Source organism: Lagenorhynchus albirostris, chromosome 1 (assembly GCF_949774975.1).
Source record: "Lagenorhynchus albirostris chromosome 1, mLagAlb1.1, whole genome shotgun sequence".
Classification (NCBI taxonomy): Eukaryota; Metazoa; Chordata; class Mammalia; order Artiodactyla; family Delphinidae; genus Lagenorhynchus; species Lagenorhynchus albirostris.
Window position 1 is genome coordinate 85,048,384 of NC_083095.1, and position 23,259 is coordinate 85,071,642.

The 23,259-nt window shown below is 38.0% G+C and overlaps 1 protein-coding gene across 1 annotated transcript in view; it reads left to right on the forward strand.

Annotated features, from left to right (window-relative positions):
- RTF1 (RTF1 homolog, Paf1/RNA polymerase II complex component) overlaps positions 1–23,259 on the forward strand; it is a 49,668-nt gene that overhangs the window by 14,830 nt on the left and 11,579 nt on the right. The window contains exons 3-6 of the mRNA XM_060147796.1: positions 8,944–9,091; positions 10,470–10,674; positions 18,706–18,820; positions 19,498–19,609. Of these exons, the coding sequence (XP_060003779.1) occupies positions 8,944–9,091; positions 10,470–10,674; positions 18,706–18,820; positions 19,498–19,609 (580 nt within the window). The remainder of the gene's footprint in view (positions 1–8,943; positions 9,092–10,469; positions 10,675–18,705; positions 18,821–19,497; positions 19,610–23,259) is intronic.

Sequence of the window (23,259 nt, forward strand, 5' to 3'; positions counted from 1 at the left end):
TTATTCTTTTGTTTCGTTTATTTTTCATGGAGGTACTATAATTCCTCTAAAATTGATAAAGTAACCCAATCTGCTTAGAAAAACAGTGGATTTTATGAAATAATTTGCTTTGTTTTGTTTTTCTATTTTTAAAAAAATGCAAAGATAATACAGGAAAATCTTGAAATAATTCCCTTTCCCACTATTCCTACATCAACTCCTTTCATTTTCCATGTTTCAGAAGTCAGCTGCTATGGGACATTAAGTTTGAATCTGTGTTGTGTTTGGAATACCCTGTAACATGTTTATTGTCTTTGCACTTCCTTGAGATACAATCAATAACTATCCTTTGAAGCATTTTGTTTTCCATATTCCTGTCATTAAATCACTCCTAAGTATGCAGTTGCTGTAGGGATTCCCTTCATCCTTTTGAGCTGCTTCTACCAGAAGGTCAAAGTATGTATCAACTCCACAGCATTAGAGAAGCCCAAAACTTGTGCTAGGGTAGATCCAGCGTCCATAAAAATGTTTACAGCTTAGGATTCCCTTTGTCACTCGCAGCTACTTAACCAAGTCTGAGAGTCTTCACCTTAGAATGCTACCAGCTACTTATGTACTTATTGGAGAAAAAGCTGACAGGCAAGCTGTACCCTGTCTAGTGGGGATTGAGAGTTTGCGTAACTTTCCTCCCAAGGTTCTTAGCTCTTGCTACTGCCTCCAAGTGCCAGCCCCCTGGCCCACTGGCTTCTGGCAGTTCTACTCTAGTCCCTCCTCACCCTGCACTGGGAATTGCAGTCTCTATATCATGGCCATTCTGAAAAGAGCCTGTTTTTTTGGTCTGCATTATCACTTTCTGGCCCAGGCTACTAGCTTAAGTACAGAGCACCCCAAAGTTAGGGTAAATACTTCATTATTTTGGACAATTAAGAAAATCTTTTTTAAAAAAATCCTACCAGCCACTAGAGAAATCAGTGGTATTGTAAACTCAGATTTATGGCTACCATAGAGATATTTTAGAGTGGGTAGGGGACTTCTGAGAGATCCTTAGAATACAGTGTTTGAGACAGAGGCTCTTGGTTTTTTTCCTCTCTCATAATGAATATTCATACATCTTTGTAGGTGAAACCCATATACTGAAATAATTTGCTGTGTTTTCTAGTTTCTGCTATGGCTTTAATATCCTTATTACCTACGAACTAGCCTTTTAGAAATTTGGTTGTTAAAATGTCAGTTCTCAGTCAGATGGAGCCTGCTTGTACTAGAAGCTACTCTGGAGTTTTTTCAAATACACCTCCCAACCCTTTTCCCCTCCCACGTGACTCTTATTTATTGTCATTCATGATGCTGAATACAGGTAGAAAGAAGTATGTTGTTCTCCTCAGATTTGCTAGGACAGAAAACTAGGCAGGAACAACTGATTTAGGAGGTTAATGGGTAGTTTGTTTTAAGGAGAGACATGCACTGACTTTAGAGCAAGAAGATATCTAGCTAATTGTTGGGGGTGGGGAGGGGGACACAGAAGTTATGAAAGTTTCCTATCCAGAAAAAAGTGGGTGCATTGGTTATTAAGTGTAAGACTCAATTAGGGGGAATTCTTTGGTGGTCCAGTGGTTAGGACTCTGCGCTTTCATTGCCAAGGGCCCGGGTTCAATCCTTGGTCAGGGAACTAACATCCACAAGCTGTGCCACATGGCAAAAAAAAAAAGGTTCAATTAAGGAGAGAATAGTAGATATCTTGTGAATTATTCTCAGTCGTATCTTAGGCACATGAGAAGTAGAACTCTTTCTGTAAGGTTTACATTGACCAAGCCTGGGAAATTGGAAAGCACAACCTCAGTGGTAGGTTACAATGCTGTGGTGTGGCATTTTGGTGCTGTCACTTCCTGTCCCTGAAAGCATTTGGTAAGAGAAGCACCACCAAGGGTGCAGACAGGAGTGGCCGGGAAGAAAAATAACAGGGTTAGGAGGAGGGGAGCTAGCAGTGCTCATTCATGAGATTTAAAGTTTAAAAAAAAAAATGGCCAAAACAAAAAAGTCCATTCGTTAGGAGGAACAGAGTCCTAAATCGGGTACTTCAGAGTCCTTTTTAGAAACATGGTGAATCTTGTGGAAACAGATAGCTGCACCTAGATAAGAAATAGGAATAAAGCCTAGATTTTCCTTTGTTACCAGTAAAAATCATGTTATCAATAGATACCAAGAAAACCCTTTATTTGTTGTTCAAAATTGAATATAACTACATTAGACAAAGTAAGGAAACAGCTGAATTATGTTCTGTTGCCCTGTGCCTGAGCGAGAATGATTATTTTAAAAAGCTTCATGCACAGTCCTGTTTTCAACATTTTTGAGAAATAAAAACATTTGGCCCAGCCGTGCAGTTCAGCACTTGTCACCTGTTTTTTCTTCCCCAGAACTTCCTGGATACATTTTATGCTCCAGCTTACTACCACTTCAGAGTCTCTGGCCTCTTCTTGCTTTTCCCCCATTCCATTTTTTTTCTACTTTCTTTCTTTCTGAAGCTTCTTCTCTTTCTCTCTTAACCCCATTTAATCTTTTGAGCACTCCCACTTTGATCTAGTTGCACTCCTATTCCCACTATGTTATTGCTTGTTGGCTCCAATATTTTTATTAATAGAACATTTTGAAAAAGATACAACTTTTACTTAAAATTCATTTAGTAATAATTTTTCCAGGAAGTCAGCCTAGATACCCAAGAGCATTTTATTGTTGCTTTACCATGCAGATAATACATAATCAGCACATACTGATAAAGGCCTTCACTGCTAAGCTAATATTTTCCTGTGTGTATATTCATTTAGTAAGGTTTTCATACACACAATACCTCTGGAAAAAGATGTTCCATATAGATGAATTATCCCAATACTAAAACTAAACTTTTGAAAGTTTAAAATATAAAACCACTATATTTGAAATTTTTTTTGATAGATCTTATTATATATAGTTTTTTAACTGATTTAGTCATGATTATGAATGACAGTTCTTATACTGTGAAATAATGACTTCCAAAATACCAAGCTCTGTGGTGCTGGTTTTTATTTTTCCTTTCTCCCCCAATACCGAAGGTAAGCAGTGGCCATTGTTCTCATCTCCTAGTAATCTGCTCTACTTCCATCTTCCTGTGTCTCTGATCTGCTCTGGGGTCAGGAAACCAGGGGGCCCCATAGAGTTTAGGTTGGAATACTCTGCTTTAGTACTTGAATTTAACAATAGCTATTTGAATTTCTCATAAACGTTTTTTTTAATAAATGTATGTATGTATACATGTATTTATTTATTTATGGCTGTGTTGGGTCTTTGTTGCTGCACGCGGGCTTTATCTAGTTGTGGCGAACGCGGGCTACTCTTTGTTGCAGTGCGCGGCTTCTCATTGCAGTGGCGTCTCTTGTTGATGAGCACAGGCTCTAGGCGCCTGGGCTTCAGTAGTTGTGGCTCGCGGGCACAGTAGTTGTGGCTTGCAGGCTCTAGAGCACAGCTCAGTAGTTGAGGCGCACGGGCTTAGTTGCTCTGCAGAATGTGGGATCTTCCTGGACCTGGGCTCGAACCCGTGTCCCCTGCACTGGCAGGCAGATTCTTAACCACTGTGCCACCAGGGAAGTCCCCTTTTTTTTTTTTTAGCATGCTTCTGGGTTCTTGGCTACGTAGATTACCATACAGTAGCACCTCATTTATCTAGATACCTAAAATCTCATCACAAGAAAAATAAAGTGATTTTCATGGACCACTTGCTTAAACTGTGTACAACAAATTCTGACACTTCCTACCAAATAGTGCAGTGGAGTACTGATTATATTTTACATTTTTTTTGGTGTCATTTGTTTCACTTTTGTTTTTATCTCCATAACCAGATTATAAGTTTTTGTGATTGAGTGTAGGGATTCTCTGTGTTTTCCAGTTAAATATAACTGATTGCTTGATTATAAGATACAGTAGTGCCCTTTGTACTTTGTTTGATTAATTACAAATAATTAATTTCTTTTAAGGGAAAAGAAAATTTAGCTATTCCTTATTGTTCTTTAGGCTGACATTTGCATATACTCTTCAACTTTGCTGACCCTTTTCTATCTTCAGTATCTTCACAGGGAAAAAATACCTAAATTAGGAACCATGCCCTCTCAGCACACCTCTTTGTTGGTCACTGTTAAGATCTAGAATAATGACTACCGAATCCTTTTGACAAACACTTCAATTTAGTGTAACACTCAGTTCATATAGGATCCTACAACTTTAAAACTCCAAGGGGTCGTAGAGATCATTTAGATTCCCTTATTTCAGATAAGAAAACAGGCTCCCAGAAGTTCCTTTTTCCATCATAAAATAGTACCCTCCATTTATATAGAACTTCATGGTTTCTGATGTGCTCTTAGCGTCTTTTATTCTGTCTCCTTTGAGTGTGACACTACCGGGATAGGTGATCAAGGCGGTATTATTATTCCTACTTTACAGATAAGGAAACAGTCTCAGGTTAAGCGCTTGGGCCTTTATTCCAGTTCTTTTAACCTCTAGTCCCATAGTTTATCACTAGCCCAGCTGTTCTTCTTGAACCCTACTTACCTCAAAGTATTTCATTTCACTGTAAATTCGTTTCAGGAGTAACTGGGCTGCAATGGTTTCTACTCTGGGTCCTGAGACCTAGAATATGATCTTCCTTGTCCATTAGAGATAACCTCTCTGAAATGTTGAAGTTTCTTTGCTTTTCTGCCTCCAGGATAAAAGTACTCAGCATGTCAATGGCACCCAAGTCCAAGGCAACCACTCCCCACCCCATGTTCCTTCCTGTCTTTCAGCTGAATGCCAGGAAGGTCAGCTGCTTCCCAGAGTAGGGACCTGCTTATAACAACCCCTACACTCTCAGTATGGCACAGGGTTATGTAGTACTTTCTAACCCTCCTTGTATCATTAGATAATTGCCGTCCATTAGAGTATCAGTTACAGCAGTGAGAGTCAAAGTGCTAATCTCTTTTAATTTATTAGTTAAGACATCTTCCTTCTAGTCACTGTTTTAGGTTTTCATCACTGCATTATACGTAATACTTTCCTGGTGTTTTGTGTGAGCCTGCATGCATGTAGAATGCTTGAGAAAAGCAGGGTGTCAGTGTGTATTAGGGTCCTGACTGACAGTGGACCCTTTCCCTTTCCCAGATTGTTTTTAAGCAGCTCTCCTTGGGGGATGCTCTGGCCTCTGTACTCAGATGCAGATCAGCAGGCACTCATTTTCTTATTCTTGCCTTCTGTGTGGTACATTTTAGAGCACTTTTAAGGCCACAACAGAGCTTGCCTTTCAGTGAAGCCATAGTTCCCAAAACAAATTAAGAAAAGCCAGGTCATTTCTTCTACTCTCTGATGGATGGGGAAAGCCTGAGAACATCTCTTTAATCATGCACTGTACTCTTTAGACTCCATTTACTACCACACTCTGGCAATGAAAGAATTAGTTTTCCTTCTGTCTTGGAGTCAACAGAATAAGGCTTTTGCAGGAATAGGTGAGCAATCTCTGGGCTAATGGCTGGGTTAAGATATTTCTATGTCAGTTTTGCCTACCACAAGTCTTGACCATCTCCTTTATGGTTTATTAGATTCTGTGATCTTGAGAGAAGAGGTACTGGGCAAGTATTTAAAATATGTGCTCAGACCAAAAAAACACTCAGGAGCTTCTGGTTTAAAGGAGTAAATGTAAAATATTACAAATACGATCTATTCTGCAGGAAGAAAATCTTTTGGGAAATTATCAGTACCCATTTGAGTCTCTTTCTCTATATTAAATAGGAGTAATGTGACTGGTCCCCATATTTTAAGTGATTATTTTATTTCCCTAAAACCCTGTCATATATAGTGAGTTTGGTTGTTTGCCATTGGCATGACAGACTCTATTGAGTTAGCCTCATGGGAGATGAGGCACTTCTGTCATTTCTTTTGAAAATTGTGTTGGAAGGAAAAAGACCAAGGTTCCCTTCCCACACTCAGGTTCAGCCAGGCAAGCCCTCGTTAAATTGAAACATTTTATTTCTTCTATTTTAACTCTTATCTTTTATCTCTCCCCTCCAGGGGATAAACATCATAGGCTATAGATGACAGTTGCTAAGCTTAGGCAATGGCAGATTGCAGCAGATAGACAGTGGAAGGATAAGGAAACCAGATAGCTTTCTAGCACCTCCTGAATTGGATTCACCTGTGTGACTTCACATTTAAGCCTTTTTTTACTCTCATACACAATCCCCCTTTTCCCCCCACCCTGGAAGTTCAGAATTTGACTCTGTTGCACGTGAGAAATCCAAATCTGTAGGTGAAAATAGATCTATCCACTCTAACACACATGTGACCCTGGTAGCTCACCTTTTATGCTCTCAGCCTTTTCATATTCCCATTGGGTAGAAGTACAAAGGGACTTCTTTGTACAAAGAAGGGATTTCTGTACAAAGAAGTACAAAAAGATACCCTGTTTAGAAGAGATGGGTCATGCTCATTTTCATAACCAGCCAATAAATATTGACTACTATGTGCATAGTTGTGCTATTTCCTGTAAACAAAGCCAATGCAAAAGATGTTTTATACATTATTACCTCTAGTAATATCTGTATTCTCAGCATAGGAAGTTGATATATTTTAGCTCAGTTAACTAGGAAACTGAACACTTTGGCCTCTTTTGGATTCTTTCAAACTGACCTAAAAAGTATCTTCCTTGAATGATTAAGATTTCAAATGGTTGAAAAATAGCTTTTAGAAGAGAAGCATTAGGATTTCTTTCTAAATAGTGATCTAAGTGTTGAATTGTTAAAAGTTTGAGAAGTAAATTCATTTATAAAGAGAAGTCGCTGTTAATGTATATCACTTAATACATAAGTGGTATATTACTTAATATATCATTTATTCACTTAATATATCATTCTAGAACATGGAGCGATTTTATTTTCACTTGTCCCTTCTTCCTAGCTCCTGAGTACAAAAACAAAGTGGCAATTAAAATAAGAGTAAATTAAAATAAAAAATCAGAAGATTAAAATAGTGCCCTTTCACAATATTTTATCAAGGTAAATTAACAGACTGTAGTTCTTAAAAATAGCTCATCTGGAACATTTCTAAGGTGGAAACCTCATCAGAACTATCCCTTCACCCCACACCCCCAAAAAAACTCCAAAGTAAATTTACTTCTGATCTTGGCTATTGTGAGGTAGGAGGTACATTTATGATCACATTATAATATGATCACATTATAGAAGGAGCAAAGACTTGGTGCTTTTGTTAAATATTAGATGTAGAATTTTTATGTTAATACCAGATTTATAATTCAATCTGTGATGATGGAAAGATGAATATTATTTTGATTTTTTTATCCTTCCCCTCCTTGGTTGGTTGGTTTGTTTATTTAGTATTGTCTCAGTTTGTTTTACAATTTCCGTTTTTTTAAAAAAAATATTTATTAAAATATAGTTGATTTACAATGTTAGTTTCAGGAGTACAGCAAAGTGATTCAGTGTTTTTATATATACTTTTTAAAATTTTTAATTTATTTTATTTTTTTATTTTTTTAAATAAATTTATTTATTCATTTATGGCTGCATTGGGTCTTCGTTGCTGTGCGGGCTTTCTCTAGTTGCAGCGAGAGGGGGCTACTCTTCGTTGAGGTGTGCGGGCTTCTCATTGCAGTGGCTTCTCTTTGTTGCGGAGCACGGGCTCTAGGCGTGCGGGCTTCAGTAGTTGTGGCACATGGGCTTAGTAGTTGTGTCTCGTGGGGTCTAGAGCACAGGCTCAGTAGTTGTGGTGCATGAGCCTAGTTGCTCCGCAGCATGTGGGAATCTTCCCGGACCAGGGCTCAAACCCATGTACCCTGCATTGACAGGCAGATTCTTAACCACTGCGCCACCAGGGAAGTCTTGAATTTTACTTTATTTTATTTTATATATATATTCTTTTTTAGATTCTTTTCCATTATAGGTTATTATTGAGTATAGTTCCCTGTGCTATACAGTAGGCCCTTGCTGGTTATGAATATTATTTTTAGAGTACATAAAATAAAGTTTCTAAGTAAAGTATTTTTCACCTAAAATCATTCTCCTAAATTGACAAGTTAAAATATCAAAGGAGGTGTGGTTTAATGTAACTAAATAGTCTCTGTGAATTTAAAAAATGATTTTATGGTCTTTCAGACTTACAATTAAAGTGCTTGATGAAGATGATTTTTTTGGCCCTGGAGTGATCAACTGTGTATTGCCTGCCTGTTAGTTTGATAATACAAGTTGCAGGTTCCTTATATTTAGATGTATGGGATCTCCTATTGAAGATCCAATGTAAACATTATGTTGTAGTGTAATATATGCAGATTTAAATATATATATATACATATACATATATATATGTATATATATTTTTTAATGATCTATTATACTTTCTGACTCCTTGGAGTTGGTACCAGTGATACTACCATCCATGCCAAAGAGTGGCCTTCATCATTTTCTCCCTGTGTTTTCTGAAGTTTTCTCTTGCTAAAAAGCTTTATTCCCTGCTTTCCTGGGACCCACTCCAGAACTCAGCCATGCACTGTGTACTGAAACCCAGACATAACCCATCTCTAGCAATTGCTGACCTCTCTGCCACAGGAAACATTAGAAGCTGTTTCCTGTACCAACTGAGTTTTAGTTAACTCAGTTGACTTGCCATTAAGTTGATATATTTGCTTTTCTATTGATAAAAAGTATACTAATTAAATTTTATGTTTATTATATCAATTATCTACTGACATTAAGAAATTACAAACCAGAGGTTATGAAGTTTTAACAAAGGTTTCAAGAATCAATATCTTTCATCTTATAAAGTGTATTTGTTTCAGATCCAAAGCAGTAGAGACTTGGAATCATTTTGATGAATGTCAGAGACTCTTAATTCTTGAAACTTACAGCTTTTCTCAATAAAATCCCTGGTTCAATTTTCCTTTTTCTTTTTTCCTTGTAGTGGACTTTTGGGAGCAATAAAAATAAGAAGAAAGGAAAAGCCAGAAAAATAGAGAAGAAAGGAACCATGAAGAAACAGGCCAATAAAACTGCTTCCTCAGGCAGTTCGGACAAAGACAGTTCAGCTGAGAGCTCAGCCCCTGAGGAAGGTGAGTCAAGTGGTGCAGACTTGGGAGTGAACTCTTATTTAGTAGAAGCTGCAGTCAGAAATGGAGGGAAAAGGTGCCTGCATTACAATTACAGCATGCCCTCTGCCTTTATTGCAGGGGTCTCTAATCTTTTCAATGGTCATGGTCTGTTTAGAATCTGAATGAAGCAAGAAAAATACATGCATTCCAAAGCGTTAGTGAAGCCCTTGAAACCCATCCAGGAAACCCATGAGGATTCCCTGCGTTAGAATCTCCGTTTACCTTAACTTGAGTGCCTTCTCTTTCCTTTTTCTTGGTTATTCATAGGGGGAAAATCCTTGAACCAGATACAAAACTCAGTAAAAAAAATGTTGTTTTGAAATGAGAATTTTTGCTAACACTAGTTTGAAAGTGAACTTGTTCCAGGACTAAAATGGTAAACTTTATATTTGTTTTGAGTAATAATGTTTATATACAAACTGGCTTGTACAGAATTGGCCTAACCTGCTTTTTAAGCACATGCCTGTGAATGTTAGCTCAAATTGAGTCAAGCACAAAATTGCTAGTTTAACATAATACTCAGTTACAATATGTAATGCTTTTTTCCATCACCCTTTGTCCTACCAAGATCCAGTATCATTAGGAATTCACTAATCAATTTAATGACTTATTAAAACACTGATTTTTTTAAATGCCAACTAATAAATGTAGAAGAAAGTATAGTTAGACAATCACCATTTTCAACCATCATAGTAATAATTGAAGTGTTATCAATGAGTGTTAAAACCACTGGATGATAGTTTGTTGAGGAACAAGATGTTTACACAGTCTCAAAGCATCTCCGTATACTTATTATGAAAATTGAATATGGACTATATGTCAGATAATGCTATTTCTTAAATGTTAAATTTCCTGAGTTTGATCATTGTATACTTGGTTATATAAGAGACTGTCCTTTTTACAAGAAGTATTTAGGGGTGAAAGGTCACAATCTCTGCAGCTTACTCTCAGTTCAGCAAAATAAATGATAAAAATGTGTAAATTGTTTTATGTATGTAGACAGAAAGTGAACTGGCGATGTTAACAGTGGGTGAACCTAAGTAACAGATGTACGGGAGTTGAATTATTCTTGCAACTTTTTTCTGTAGGTCTGTAATTTTTTCAAAATACAAAAGTCAAATTAAAAAGATCATGTTGGTTTCTTAATCCAGCCTAAGTTTCTGTAACCTGTGTTTGCATTTGCCAAAGGCAGACCAAGTGTTTTCCCAAGGGAGGTGAGATGACCATGTTCCACTTCACCTAGAAGAGCCAAGGGGTAATGATTATCAACACTGTGGGGCCACCTGTGGCTCTGTCTTCTGCAGCATCACCTAATCTTGTGTTTGGTCCTTTGTTGCAGGTGAAGTGTCAGATTCTGACAGCAACAGCTCCTCCTCCAGTTCAGATTCAGACTCTTCCTCAGAAGATGAGGAATTCCATGATGGCTATGGAGAAGACCTCATGGGAGATGAGGAAGACAGGGCCCGTCTGGAACAGATGACAGAAAAGGAGAGAGAGCAAGAACTGTTCAACCGCATAGAGAAGAGGGAGGTGTTAAAAAAAAGGTAAAGTGGTAGTCTTAATGATAAAATAAAATAATAAAGTAATTTCCCAAAGTTCACATTTGGAGCCCTGTCTTCACAGGATTCAAGACTTGAAATTTCTTCTCATTATTTATGAGTTAGGAATCTGACTATCCTCCCAGCATGCTTTTTGTATTTTTTTTAAGCTCAAATGTTAAATTGCATTTTGATATACAAAGCTGCTTCAGTATTTTGGATTACTTTTGCCATATTTAAATGGCAGAAGTTTTTCCTTATCTCCTAACAGAATTTCAAGGTGAAAATAAACTTGACTTTGTCTCAGGAGATAAAATAGTCCTCACAATTTGGATCCTTCCCTACCTACCTAATGTTGCGAAATAAACAGAAGCATTTTCCTTGGCAGCAGTTAGTCCCATTTCGTCTGGGAGCCTGTCTGTCCCTTCTGGAGACCATATTAAGTCTGGTGAGTTATTCTAGACAAGAATGTTTGGCTTTCAGTCAGCAGCAAGTAATAGACATTTGTTTTGAGTGTGAATGCTTCCACGGTTACCTGTATTGGAACAAACAGGACTTAAGAAACTACCACGGTTGCCACATGGTTAAGAATGACTTCTGAAATTTGTATTTCTGAATTGGGGAGAGCATAACAAGAGGTTCTCATATAAGGCCAATAGGGCCCTATGATAAAATCACAAAGTAGCTTAAGAGTAGTGGGTGGCTGATCTCAAACTTGGGTTTTTTATTTTTCACCTTATATGAATGAAGCAGTTGACTGACTGATTCTGTGACTTTTTTAGTGATTGGAAGAATGTTTACAATGATGATAATTAAGACAGAAGTTCAGAGCCAATCACAGAAAATGGAGGTTTTTGTAGCTCATTTGTTTAGCTGCAAGGCAGTACAATACGGTAACTCAGAAACTTTCTCCATGTTTTTAATGTAAACACCATTAGCATCCTGTTTTATAGCCAGCAACACCAGTAGTGAGGTATCATTTTTGGTTGTTAGATTCTTCACCTATTCTAGAGCTTCCTCTTTTTTTATTAAAAAAAAATTTTTTTTAAAGGTAAGTGCAGGCAGCATAAAGGTAGCTTGGTTGTGCAAAGAGCACTGACATTTTCCATCAGAAAGTCTAGGCTCAGGACTTCCCTGGTGGTCCAGTGGTTAAGGATCTGCCTTCCAATGCAGGGGATGCGGATTCCATCCCTGGTCAGGGAACTAAGATCCCACGTGCCGCAGGGCAACTAAGTCTGCGTGCTCTAGAGCCTGCACGCTGCAGCTAGAGAGCCCGCTGCCACAGCTACTGAGCCTGTGTGCTCTGGAGCCCGTGCGCCACAAGGAAACATCCCACATGCCACAACGAAGATCCCGTGTGCTGCAACTAAGACCCAATGCAGCCAAATAAATAAATATTTTTTTAAAAAAAGAAGAAGAGGGGGCTTCCCTGGTGGTGCAGTGGTTGAGAATCTGCCTGCTAACGCAGGGGACACGGGTTCGAGCCCTGGTCTGGGAAGATCCCACATGCCGCGGAGCAACTGGGCCCGTGAGCCACAAGTACTGAGCCTGCGCGTCTGGAGCCTGTGCTCCGCAGCAAGAGAGGCCGTCCGGGATAGTGAGAGGGCCGCGCACCGCGATGAAGAGTGGCCCCCACTTGCCACAACTAGAGAAAGCCCTCGCACAGAAACGAAGACCCAACACAGCAAAAATAAATAAATTAATAAACTCCTACCCCCAACATCTTCTTTAAAAAAAAAAAAAAGAAGAAGAAGAAAGAAAATCTAGGCTCAAGTCAAACTCACTGGCCAGGTTATCTGAATTAGTCACTTACCCTCCTCATTCCTCAGCTTTCTCGTTGGGGATTGTTGTAAGTCTTCAGTGAGATAATACATATAAGAACATAATGTAAATATAAGCTGTTAACTTTTTTAAAATTGAAGTATAGTTGATGTACAATATTATATAAGTTACAGATGCATAATTTAGTGATTCACAGTTTTTAAAGGTTATACTCCACTTATAGTTATTATAAAATATTGGCTATATTCCCTGTGTATATCCTTTAGCTTATTTTATCCTTTAGCTTATTTTATACATAATAGTTTGTACCTCCTAATCCTTTAGCTTATTTTATATATATCCTTTAGCTTATTTTATATCCTTTAGCTAATTTTATACATAATATCCTTTAGCTTATTTTATACATAATAGTTTGTACCTCCTAATCCCCTACCCCTATATTGCCTCTCCCTGCTTCCTTCTCCCCGCTGGTAAGCACTCGTTTGTTCTCTATATCTATGAATCTGTTTCTTTTTTATTATATTCACTAGTTTGTTGTATTTTTTAGATTTCACATATAAGTGATAGCATACAGTGTTTGTCTTTCTGTGTCTGACTTATTTCACGTAGCATAATCTCCTCTGAGTTCATCCATGTTGTTGTAAATGGCAAAGTTTCATTCTTTTTTATGACTGAGTAGTATTCTATTGTATGTATATACACCACATCTTCTTTATCCATTCATTCCATATTTTGGCAATTGCAAATAATACTGCTATGAACATGGCGGTGTATGTGTCTTTTGGAATTAACATTTTTGTTTTCAGGTATATACCCAGGAGTGGAATTACTGGGTCATATGGTAGTTCTATTTTTAGGTTTTTCTTTTTTTTTAATATTTTAAAAAATATTTATTTATTATTATTATTACCTTTTGGTTTCTTTTTTTTAAACATCTTTATTGGAGTATAATTGCTTTACAATGGTGTGTTAGTTTCTGCTTTATAACAAATTGAATCAGTTATACATATACATATGTCCCCATATCTCTTCCCTCTTGCGTCTCCCTCCCTCCCACCCTCCCTATCCCACCCCTCTAGGTGGTCACAAAGCACTGAGCTGATCTCCCTGTGCTATGCGGCTGCTTCCCACTAGCTATCTATTTTACGTTTAGTAGTGTATATATGTCCATGCCACTTTCTTACTTCGTCCCAGCTTACCCTTCCCCCTCCCCGTATCCTCAAGTCCATTCTCTAGTAGGTCTGCATCTTTATTCCCATCTTGCCTCTAGGTTCTTCATGACCATTTTTTTTTTTCAGATTCCATATATGTGTGTTAGCATAAGGTATTTGTTTTTCTCTTTCTGACTTACTTCACTCTGTATGACAGTCTCTAGGTCTATCCACCTCACTACAAATAACCCAGTTTCGTTCCTTTTTATGGCTGTGTAATATTCCATTGTATATGTGTGCCACATCTTCTTTATCCATTCACCTGTTGATGGACACTTAGGTTGCTTCCGTGTCCTGGCTATTGTAAATAGAGCTGCAGTGAACATTTTGGTACATGACTCTTTTTGAATTATGGTTTTCTCAGGGTATATGCCCAGTAATGGGATTGCTGGGTCGTATGGTAGTTCTATTTTTAGTCTTTTAAGGAACCTCAGTGTTGTTCTCCATAGTGGCTGTATCAATTTACATTCCCACCAACAGTGCAAGAGGGTTCCCTTTTCTCCACACCCTCTCCAGCATTTATTGTTTGTAGATTTTTTGATCATGGCCATTCTGACTGGTATGAGATGATATCTCATTGTAGTTTTGATTTGCATTTCTCTAATGATTAATGATGTTGAGCATCCTTTCATGTGTCTGTTGGCAATCTGTATATCTTCTTTGAAGAAATGTCTATTTAGGTCTTCTGCCCATTTTTGGATTGGGTTGTTTGTTTTTTTGATACTGAGCTGCATGAGCTGGTGTAAATTTTGGAGATTAATCCTTTGTCAGTTGCTTCATTTACAAATATTTATTTATTATTTATTTATTTAGGCTGCACCGGCCTTTAGGTGCGGCACACGGGGTTTAGTTGTGGCATGTATGTGGGATCTAGTTCCCTGACCAGGAATTGAACCCAGGGCCCCTGCATTGGGAGCTCAGAGTCGTACCCACTGGACCACCAGGGAAGTCCCTATTCTTAGTTTTTTAAATTATTATTATTATTTATTTTATTTTATTTATTTTTGGCTGCATCGGGTCTTAGTTGAGGCACGCTGGATCTTTCATCGTGGCTCGCGGACTCCTCTCTAGTTGTGGAGTGCAGGCTCCAGGGTGCGTGGGCTCTGTAGTTTGCAGCACACGGGGTCTAGTTGAGGCGTGTGGGCTCAGTAGTTGTGGCATGCAGGCTTAGTTGCCCCGCAGCATGTAGGATCTTAGTTCCCTGACCAGGAATCGAACCTGCATCCCCTGCATTGTAAGGCGGATTCATTACCACTGGACCACAAAGGAAGTATCTATTTTTAGAGAAACCTCTGTACTCTTTTCCACAGTGGCTGCGCCAGTTAATTTTCTCCACATCCTCACCAACATTTGTTATTTGTGTTCTTTTTGATGATGGCCGTTCTGACAGGTGTGAGGTAATATCTCATTGGGGTTTTGACTTGCATTTCCCTGATGATTAGCAATGTTGAGATCTTTTCATGTGCCTGTGGGCCATCTGCATTTCCTCTTTGGAAAAATGTCTCTTCAGGTCTTCTGCCCATTTTTTAATCAGGTTGTTTGTTTTTTTGATGTTGGGTTGTATGTGTTTATATATATATATTTTTGATATTAACTGTGTATTGGCCATATCATTTGCAAATATTTTCTCCCATTCAGTAGGTTGTCTTTTTGTTTTGTTGATGGTTTCCTTTGCTATGCAAAAGCTTTTAAGTTTAATTAGGTCCCATTTGTTTATTTTTACTTTTATTTCCTTTGCTTTAGGAGACATCCAAAAAAATATTGCTGCGATTTATGTCAAAGAGTGTTCTGCCTGTGTTTTCCTCTAAGAGTTTTATGGTTTCTGGTCTTACATTTAGTTCTTTAATCCATTTTGAGTTTATTTTTGGATATGGTGTTAGAAAATGTTCTAATTTCATTCTTTTACATGTAGCTGTCCAGTTTTCTCAGCACCTCAGGTATTAACTTTTAAAAATAACTTTATTGAGATGTAGTTTACACACCATAGAATCTACCCATTGAAAGTGGTTGAGGGCTTCCCTGGTGGCGCAGTGGTTGAGAGTCCGCCTGCCGATGCAGGGGACATGGGTTCGTGCCCCGGTCGGGGAAGATCCCACATGCCGCAGAGCGGCTGGGCCCGTGAGCCATGGCCGCTGAGCCTGCGCGTCCGGAGCCTGTCCTCTGCAACGGGAGAGGCCACAACAGTGAGAGGCCCGCATACCACAAAAAAAAAAAAAAAAAAAAAAAGAAAGTGGTTGAAAGTGGTTCGGTGGTTTTTAATACATTCATAAAGTTGTGTAGCCATCACCACAATTAATTTCAGAACATTATCATCACCCCAGAAAAAAACCCTGTACTTACTGGTACTCAGTTCCCTCTATTGCTCCTAGCCTTAGGAAGCCACTAACTTACTTTCTGTCTCTATAGATTTGCCTATTTCTGGGCATTTTATATAAATGGAATCATAAATATGTAGTCTTTTGTGCCTGGCTTCTTTCACTTAACATACATTTGAAGTTCATTCATGTAGCATGTATCAGTACTTCATTCCTTTTTATGGCTGAATAATATTCCATTATGTGTATATACCACATTTTATTTATTAATCTTTTTTGATATCTTTGCTGTTGTGAATAGTGCTACTATGAACATTCATGTACAAATATTTGAGTATCTATTTTCAATTCTTTTGGGTATATACATAGGAGTGGAATTGCTGAGTCATATGGTAATTTTATGTTTAACTTTTTGAGAAACCACCAAACTGTTTTCCGTAACAGCTGTACCATTTTACATTCCCACCAGCAATATATAAGAGTTCCAGTTTGTCCACATCCTTGCCAACACTTGTTATTTTTTCTTTTTTTGATAATAGCTATCCTGGTAAATGTGAAGTGTCTTATTGTGGTTTTGTTTTGCATTTTCCTGTTGACTAATGATGTTTAGAATCTTTTCAAATCCTTGTTGGAGAAATGTCTGTTCAAGTGCTTTGCGTATTGGGTTGTCTTTTTGTTGTTGAGTTATAAGAGTTCTTTATATATTCTGGTTAGTAGACCCTTATCAGATAACATGATTTGCAAATATTTTCTCCCATTCTGTAGGTTGTATTTTTCACTGTCAAGTATTGTTTAATGCACAAAATTAAAAAATTTTTATGCACAATAAATTTTTTCTTTTCTTGCTGCAGCTTTTGATATCTAAGAATCTTACCAAATCCACGTTCATGAGTAATTTACCTGGATGTTTTCTTGTAAGAGTTTTATAGTTGCAGGTCTTATGTTTAGATCATTGATCCATTTTTTAAAATTTTATATTGGAGTACAGTTGATTTACAATGTTGTGTTAGTTTCAAGTGTACAGCAAAGTGATTCAGTTATACATGTACATATATCTATTCTTTTTCAGGTTCTTTTCCCATACAGGTTGTTACAGAGTATTGAGTAGAGTTCCTTGTACTATACAGTAGGCCTTTGTTGATTATCTGTTTTATGTATAGTAGTGTGTATATGTTAATCCCAACCTCCTAATTTATCCCTCTCCCCCTCATTGATCCATTTTGAGATCACTTTTTGTATATGGTGTGAGGTAAGAGTCCAACTTTATTCTTTGGCATGTAGCTATCCAGTTGTCCCAGTACCACTTGTTGAAGAGACTGTTCTTTCCCCAGTCTTGGCACCATTGTTGAAAATCAGTTGTTCATGGATATATGGATTTATTTGTTGACTGTATTCTGTTCCATTGATCATTATGTTTATGGTTATGCCAGTACCATACTGTTTTGATTACTGTAGCTATGTAGTCAATTTTTAACTTGGGAAGTGTTAAGTCCTCCACCTTTGTTCTTCTTCAAAATTGTTTTGGCTATATGGGGTCCTCTGCATTCCCATAGGAATTTTAGTATCAGCTTATCAATTTCTGCAACAGCAAAAGAAGCAGCTGGGATTTTTATAGGAATTGTGTTGAATCTGTTTATCAAATTTGGAAGTATTGCCATCTAATATTAAGTCTTTTAATCCATGAATGTGATATCTTTCTACTTACTTAGGTATTATTTAATTTCTTTCAACAGTCCTTTAGTTTTGGGTGTGAAAGACTAGCACTTGTTTTGTTAAATTTATTACTAAATATTGTATTCTTTTGGATGCTACTGTAAATGGAATTGTTTTCTTTGTTTTGTTTTTGGATTATTCATTGCAAGTATATAGAAATACAGTTAATTTTTGTATATTGACCCTATTAAGAACTAAGTAAAAAATTTCATAATTGGGTTTATTTTAGAATGTTATGAAAAGAGTTTAATATTTATTTTATTCCTTCCACAAAGTTCCTTAAATTCACACACAAAAAAATAGTTTTGTTTCATAAAAGCCTGCTTTTTGTTACAGGGAGAGAGCCTAGATTGCATTTGTTTAAGAGAATAGCATATTTATTCACATGTTTGCTGGGGTGGAGCTGAGGGAGGCATTTTTCCTAATGAAGAAAGATGGAGAGTGGTGTTTTTAAAATACAGCCTGTGTCTTGACCACCTTAAAAATGTGACAGTGGGGCTTCCCAGGTGGCACAGTGGTTGAGAGTCCGCCTGCCAATGCAGGGGACACGGGTTCGTGCCCCGGTCCGGGAAGATCCCACATGTCGCGGAGCGGCTAGGCCCGTGAGCCATAGCCACTGAGCCTGCGCATCTGGAGCCTGTGCTCCGCAACGGGAGAGTGGCTCTCTGTGGCTTCATTATGTTTCTAATGGGACACCATTGGAGTTGATCCAAGAATCAACTATTTTCTTCCATTATGTGAAGTTGAGGAAGAGCAGTGCGTTACCAACAGGATACAACAGTATCCTCAGTATTCTCTCATTTTAAGTCTATTCCACCTTAATGCTTTCAAGTACTTCTGGTGTATTTATATTCAATATTTCTAATGTACTTATAAGATACATTGGAGTTTCTTACAGGAAACCAAAACATTTATTAACTCCTTCCCCGCACTTAATTCCTTTCTCCTATCTAATAGAAATCAGTCTACAAATATTTCATTGCCACTTAAAAACCAAATAAATATATTTTAAACAGATTTGAAATCAGGAAAAAACTGAAAACAGCCAAAAAGAAAGAAAAGAAAGAAAAAAAGAAAAAGCAAGAAGAGGAGCAGGAAAAGAAGAAACTGACACAGATTCAAGAATCTCAGGTAGGAGATTCAATAGTCCTTGTTATCCAAAGAATAAAACCTCTATTTTGAGTGTGTATGTGTGTTTATATAAAAGATGGGTTTATATTAATCAGCCTAGGTCAGTTAGTGCAAGACTATTTATGTACTATCTTCATCTTATAGGTTTCATTAATCTCTGGATATATCATTTCACCATTAGCTGTGCTGTTTAACTCCATGGGAATTCTACTCAAGTCTGCATGTAAAAAGCAGCTCATTGGTGTGTGAGCACTCCTTAAGGGAAAGTTTGTAAACTTCCTGTCCTGGGTAGCTGAATCGGTTATGATGTTTACTCAGGTGTATGTCATCCTGGACTTGGTAATAAATGTAGCTGGGAAAATTAGTCATCTCTGCATTTATCACAAAAAGCTTTGTTGACAGTATTAACATATATTAGCTGTGATCTAGGGAGTCCTTCCAGAAAGTGTTTATCTTATACTTCTTAGGCTTTCTGTTTATTAGGCAGGTAAGACAAGGACTGACTTTACTGCTCTATCCTCTTTGTCCACAAGAGGATGCTCTCTCCTCTTAAGCAAATTTCAATTTCTGCAACCAATATAGATTCACATTGGAGAACTAAATGATTTTTAGGTATAGAGAATATTATCATCAGCTGTTGGTAAAAAGAGCCATCCTACGTATTTTTCCCTTCCCAGGTAACATCCCATAACAAGGAACGACGTTCCAAACGGGATGAGAAACTAGATAAGAAATCTCAAGCCATGGAGGAGCTAAAAGCAGAGCGAGAAAAACGGAAGAACAGAACAGGTAGGTGGGGAAAATGTGATGGCTACTTTGTGTCTTTGATCATATGATTTAACTTCCTGATGCCAATTTTTATTTTTCCCCCTTTTTAGCTCTCTAGTATAGGCAGTTCCAAACACATACAGAGAATAGTGTAATGAAACTCCATGAACCCATCCTCCAACTTTAGCAGTCAACTCATAGCCAATCTTATTAAATATACACTGCTCTCCTCCTTTGGGTTATTTTGAAGTAAATCCCAGCATCATCATATTTCAACCATAAATATTTCAATATGTGTCTCTAAAAGATAAGGACTCCTATTTTAAATGTAACTACAGTGCCATTACTATACCTAAAAAATAGTAACAAATATTTTCTCCCAGTCTGTAGGTTGTCTTTTCATTTTATTTATGGTTTCCTTGGCTGTGCAAAAGCTTATAAGTCTGATTAGGTCCCATGTGTTTATTTTTGCTTTTATTTCTTCCCTTTTAAAAAATTATTTATTTGTTTATTTATTTTTGGCTGCATCAGGTCTTAGTTGTGGCATGCAGGATCTTTCATTGTGGCGTGTGGGCTTCTCTCTGGTTGTGGCGCGTGGGCTCTGTAGTTGCAACACACAGGCTCTCTAGCTGTGGCATGTAGGCTCAGTAGTTGCAGCATGCGGACTTAGTTGCCTGGTGGCATGTGGGATCTTAGTTCCCTGACCAGGGATCAAACCCACATACCCTGCATTGGAAGGTGGATTTTTAACCACTGGACCACCAGGGAAGTCCCTACTTTTATTTCTATTGCTTTGGGATACTGACCTAAGAAAACATTGGTACGATTTATGTCAGAGAATGTTTTGCCTGTGTTCTCTTCTAGGAGTTTTATGGTGTCATGTCTTATATTTAAGTCTTTAAGCCACAAAATGGTGATATTCTAATGTATCGTTCTTTCTTCATTTATTATCTGGTATGCTTCTGGAAAGAGAAACTTCTCATCAGCTATTCAGTTACCACCAGGGACATTTTGTATAGGAAAGGCAGAGTAAATTCTTGCCTTTTTTTCCCCCTTTTATTTACTAGTTTTCAAAAGAATGAGATAGTTCCTTGGCAAACTCCAAAGATAACCAGTGAAATTTGTTTATTTTGAATATCCCTGTGAACTCATGGATTTTAACATACTTTATGGGCTTTTTTAATATAAATTTATTTTTATAAATTTATTTATTTATTTTTTGGCTGCATTGGGTCTTCTTTGCTGCATGCGGGCTTTCTCTAGTTGTGAGCAGGAGCTACTCTTCATTGCAGTGCACGGGCTTGCGGTGGCTTCTCCTGTTGCGGAGCATGGGCTCTAGGTGCACGGGCTCAGTAGTTGTGGCTTGCAGGCTCAGTAGTTGTGGTGCACGGGCTTAGTTGCTCCTCAGCATGTGGGATCTTCCCAGACCAGGGCTTGAACCCGTGTCCCCTGCATTGGCAGGCGGATTCTTAACCACTGCGCCACCAGGGAAGACCCCATACTTTATGTTTTTACTCCATTGCAATTATTATTATTATTGTTGAGACTCAAATTGTCTTATCTTCAAGCAGTTGTAGCCTGTGTCCTTTTTTTTTTTTTTTTTTTTTTTTGTAGCCTGAGTCCTTTTGATGTGAAACCCCAGTAGTCTTTAATAGCTTTCTTGCTTTCTGGATTTGGAATCAGACATTTCTCTAAGGAGCCCTGGGTTTTTTTTGGTTTTGGGTGGGGTTTTTTTTCTCATGAGAAATTGTATTTAGACACCATAGTCTAGACGCAGGAGTGCAACTGGGTTGGTTATTATTTCTAAGTCTTTTCAGTGTCCACAGCTAGGATTTTTTTTTTTTAAGAATTTATTTTGAGCCTCATACTGGTATGTCCATTTCAAAACCAGGATACCAAGTTTTTTTGTTTTGTTTTGATTTATAGCAACTTTCTTAAGGTATAATTAAGGTACCATACTGTTTACTCATTTAAAGTATACAAGGCAATGGCTTGTAGTATATTCACAGCTGTGTGGTAAAACTCAATGAGTTTTAAGATGTTTCATTACCCCAGAAAGAAACCCTATATCCCTTAACTGTCACCCCCCTCTACGGACCTGTTATCTCCCAGCCCTAGGCAACCACTGGTCTACTTTCTGTCACTATAGACTTGCCTATTCTGGGCATTTCATATAAATGGACTCATACAATATATGATCTCTTGTGTCTGGCTTCTTTCACGTAGCATGCTTTCTAGGTTCATCCATGTTGTAGCACGTAACAATACTTCTTTTATGTCTGAATAATATTCCATTGTATGGATATACACATTTATCCGTTCACCTTTTGAGGGACACTGGGTTGTTTCCACTTTTTGACTATTATGAATAATGCTGCTCTGAGCATTTATAGTGGAATTGTTAAAGCATATGGTAACTCTGTGTTTGACTTTTTTTTTTTTTGCGGTACGCGGGCCTCTTACTGTTGTGGCCTCTCCCGTTGCGGAGCACAGGCTCCGGACGCGCAGGCTCAGCGGCCATGGCTCACAAGCCTAGCCGCTCCGCGGCATGTGGGATCTTCCAGGACCGGGGCACGAACCCGTGTCCCCTGCATCGGCAGGCGGACTCTCAACCACTGCGCCACCAGGGAAGCGCTGTGTTTGACCTTTTGAGAAACTGCCAGGCTGTTTTCCAAGAGGCTTAACCATTTTGCATTCCCAGCAGCAACTTATGAGGGTTCCACTCTTTCCACATCCTCACTAACACTTGTCATTGTCTTTATGATTATAACCATTTCAGTGAGCATGAAGTGGTATCTTGTTGTGGTTTTGATTTGCGTTTTCCTAATGACTGGTGATATTGAGTATCTTTTTGTATGCTTATTGGCCATTTGGATATCTTCTTTGATGAAATGTCTAGTCAAGTCCTTTGCCCATGTTTTAATCAAGTTCTTTGGTTCTTGTTGAGTTGTAAGACTTTTAAAATTATTTTGAATATTAATTCTTTATCAGAGACACGATTTACAGATATTTTCTCCCATTCTCCCATAGGTTGTCCGTTCACTCTTTAATAGTGTCATTTGATGCATAAGTTAATTTTGGTGAAGTACTGTTTGCCTTCACTTTTTTTTCTTTTGTTGCCTGTACTTTTGGTGTCACATCCAATAAATCATTGCTAAATCCAGTGTCATAAAGCTTTCCCCTGTTTCCTTTGAAGAGTTTGATAGTTTTAGCTCTTACATTTAGGTCTTTGATCCAGGGACTTCCCTGGTGGTTCAGTAGTTAAGACTCCACGCTGCCAGTGTTGGGAACCCGGATTTGATCCCTGGTCAGGGAACTAGATCCCGTATGCCGCAACGAAGATCCTGCATGTGGCAACGAAGATCCCATGTGCCACAACTAAGACCTGGCACAACCAAAAGAAAAGAAAAAAAATGATCTTTGATCCATTTGAGTTAATTTTTGTATACAGTGTAAGGTTAGAGTCCACTTTTTTTTGTTTTTTTTTGGCATGTGGGATATCCAGTTTTCCCAGCACAAGTTTGTTTTCAGTTTTTTTGTTTTGTTTTCTTTTTTAATATTTATTTATTTATTTGGCTGCATTGGGTCTTAGTTGCGGCACACAGGATCTTCGTTGCCATGTGCAGTATCTTCGTTGCAGCATGAGAGATCTTTAGTTGCGGCATGCAGGC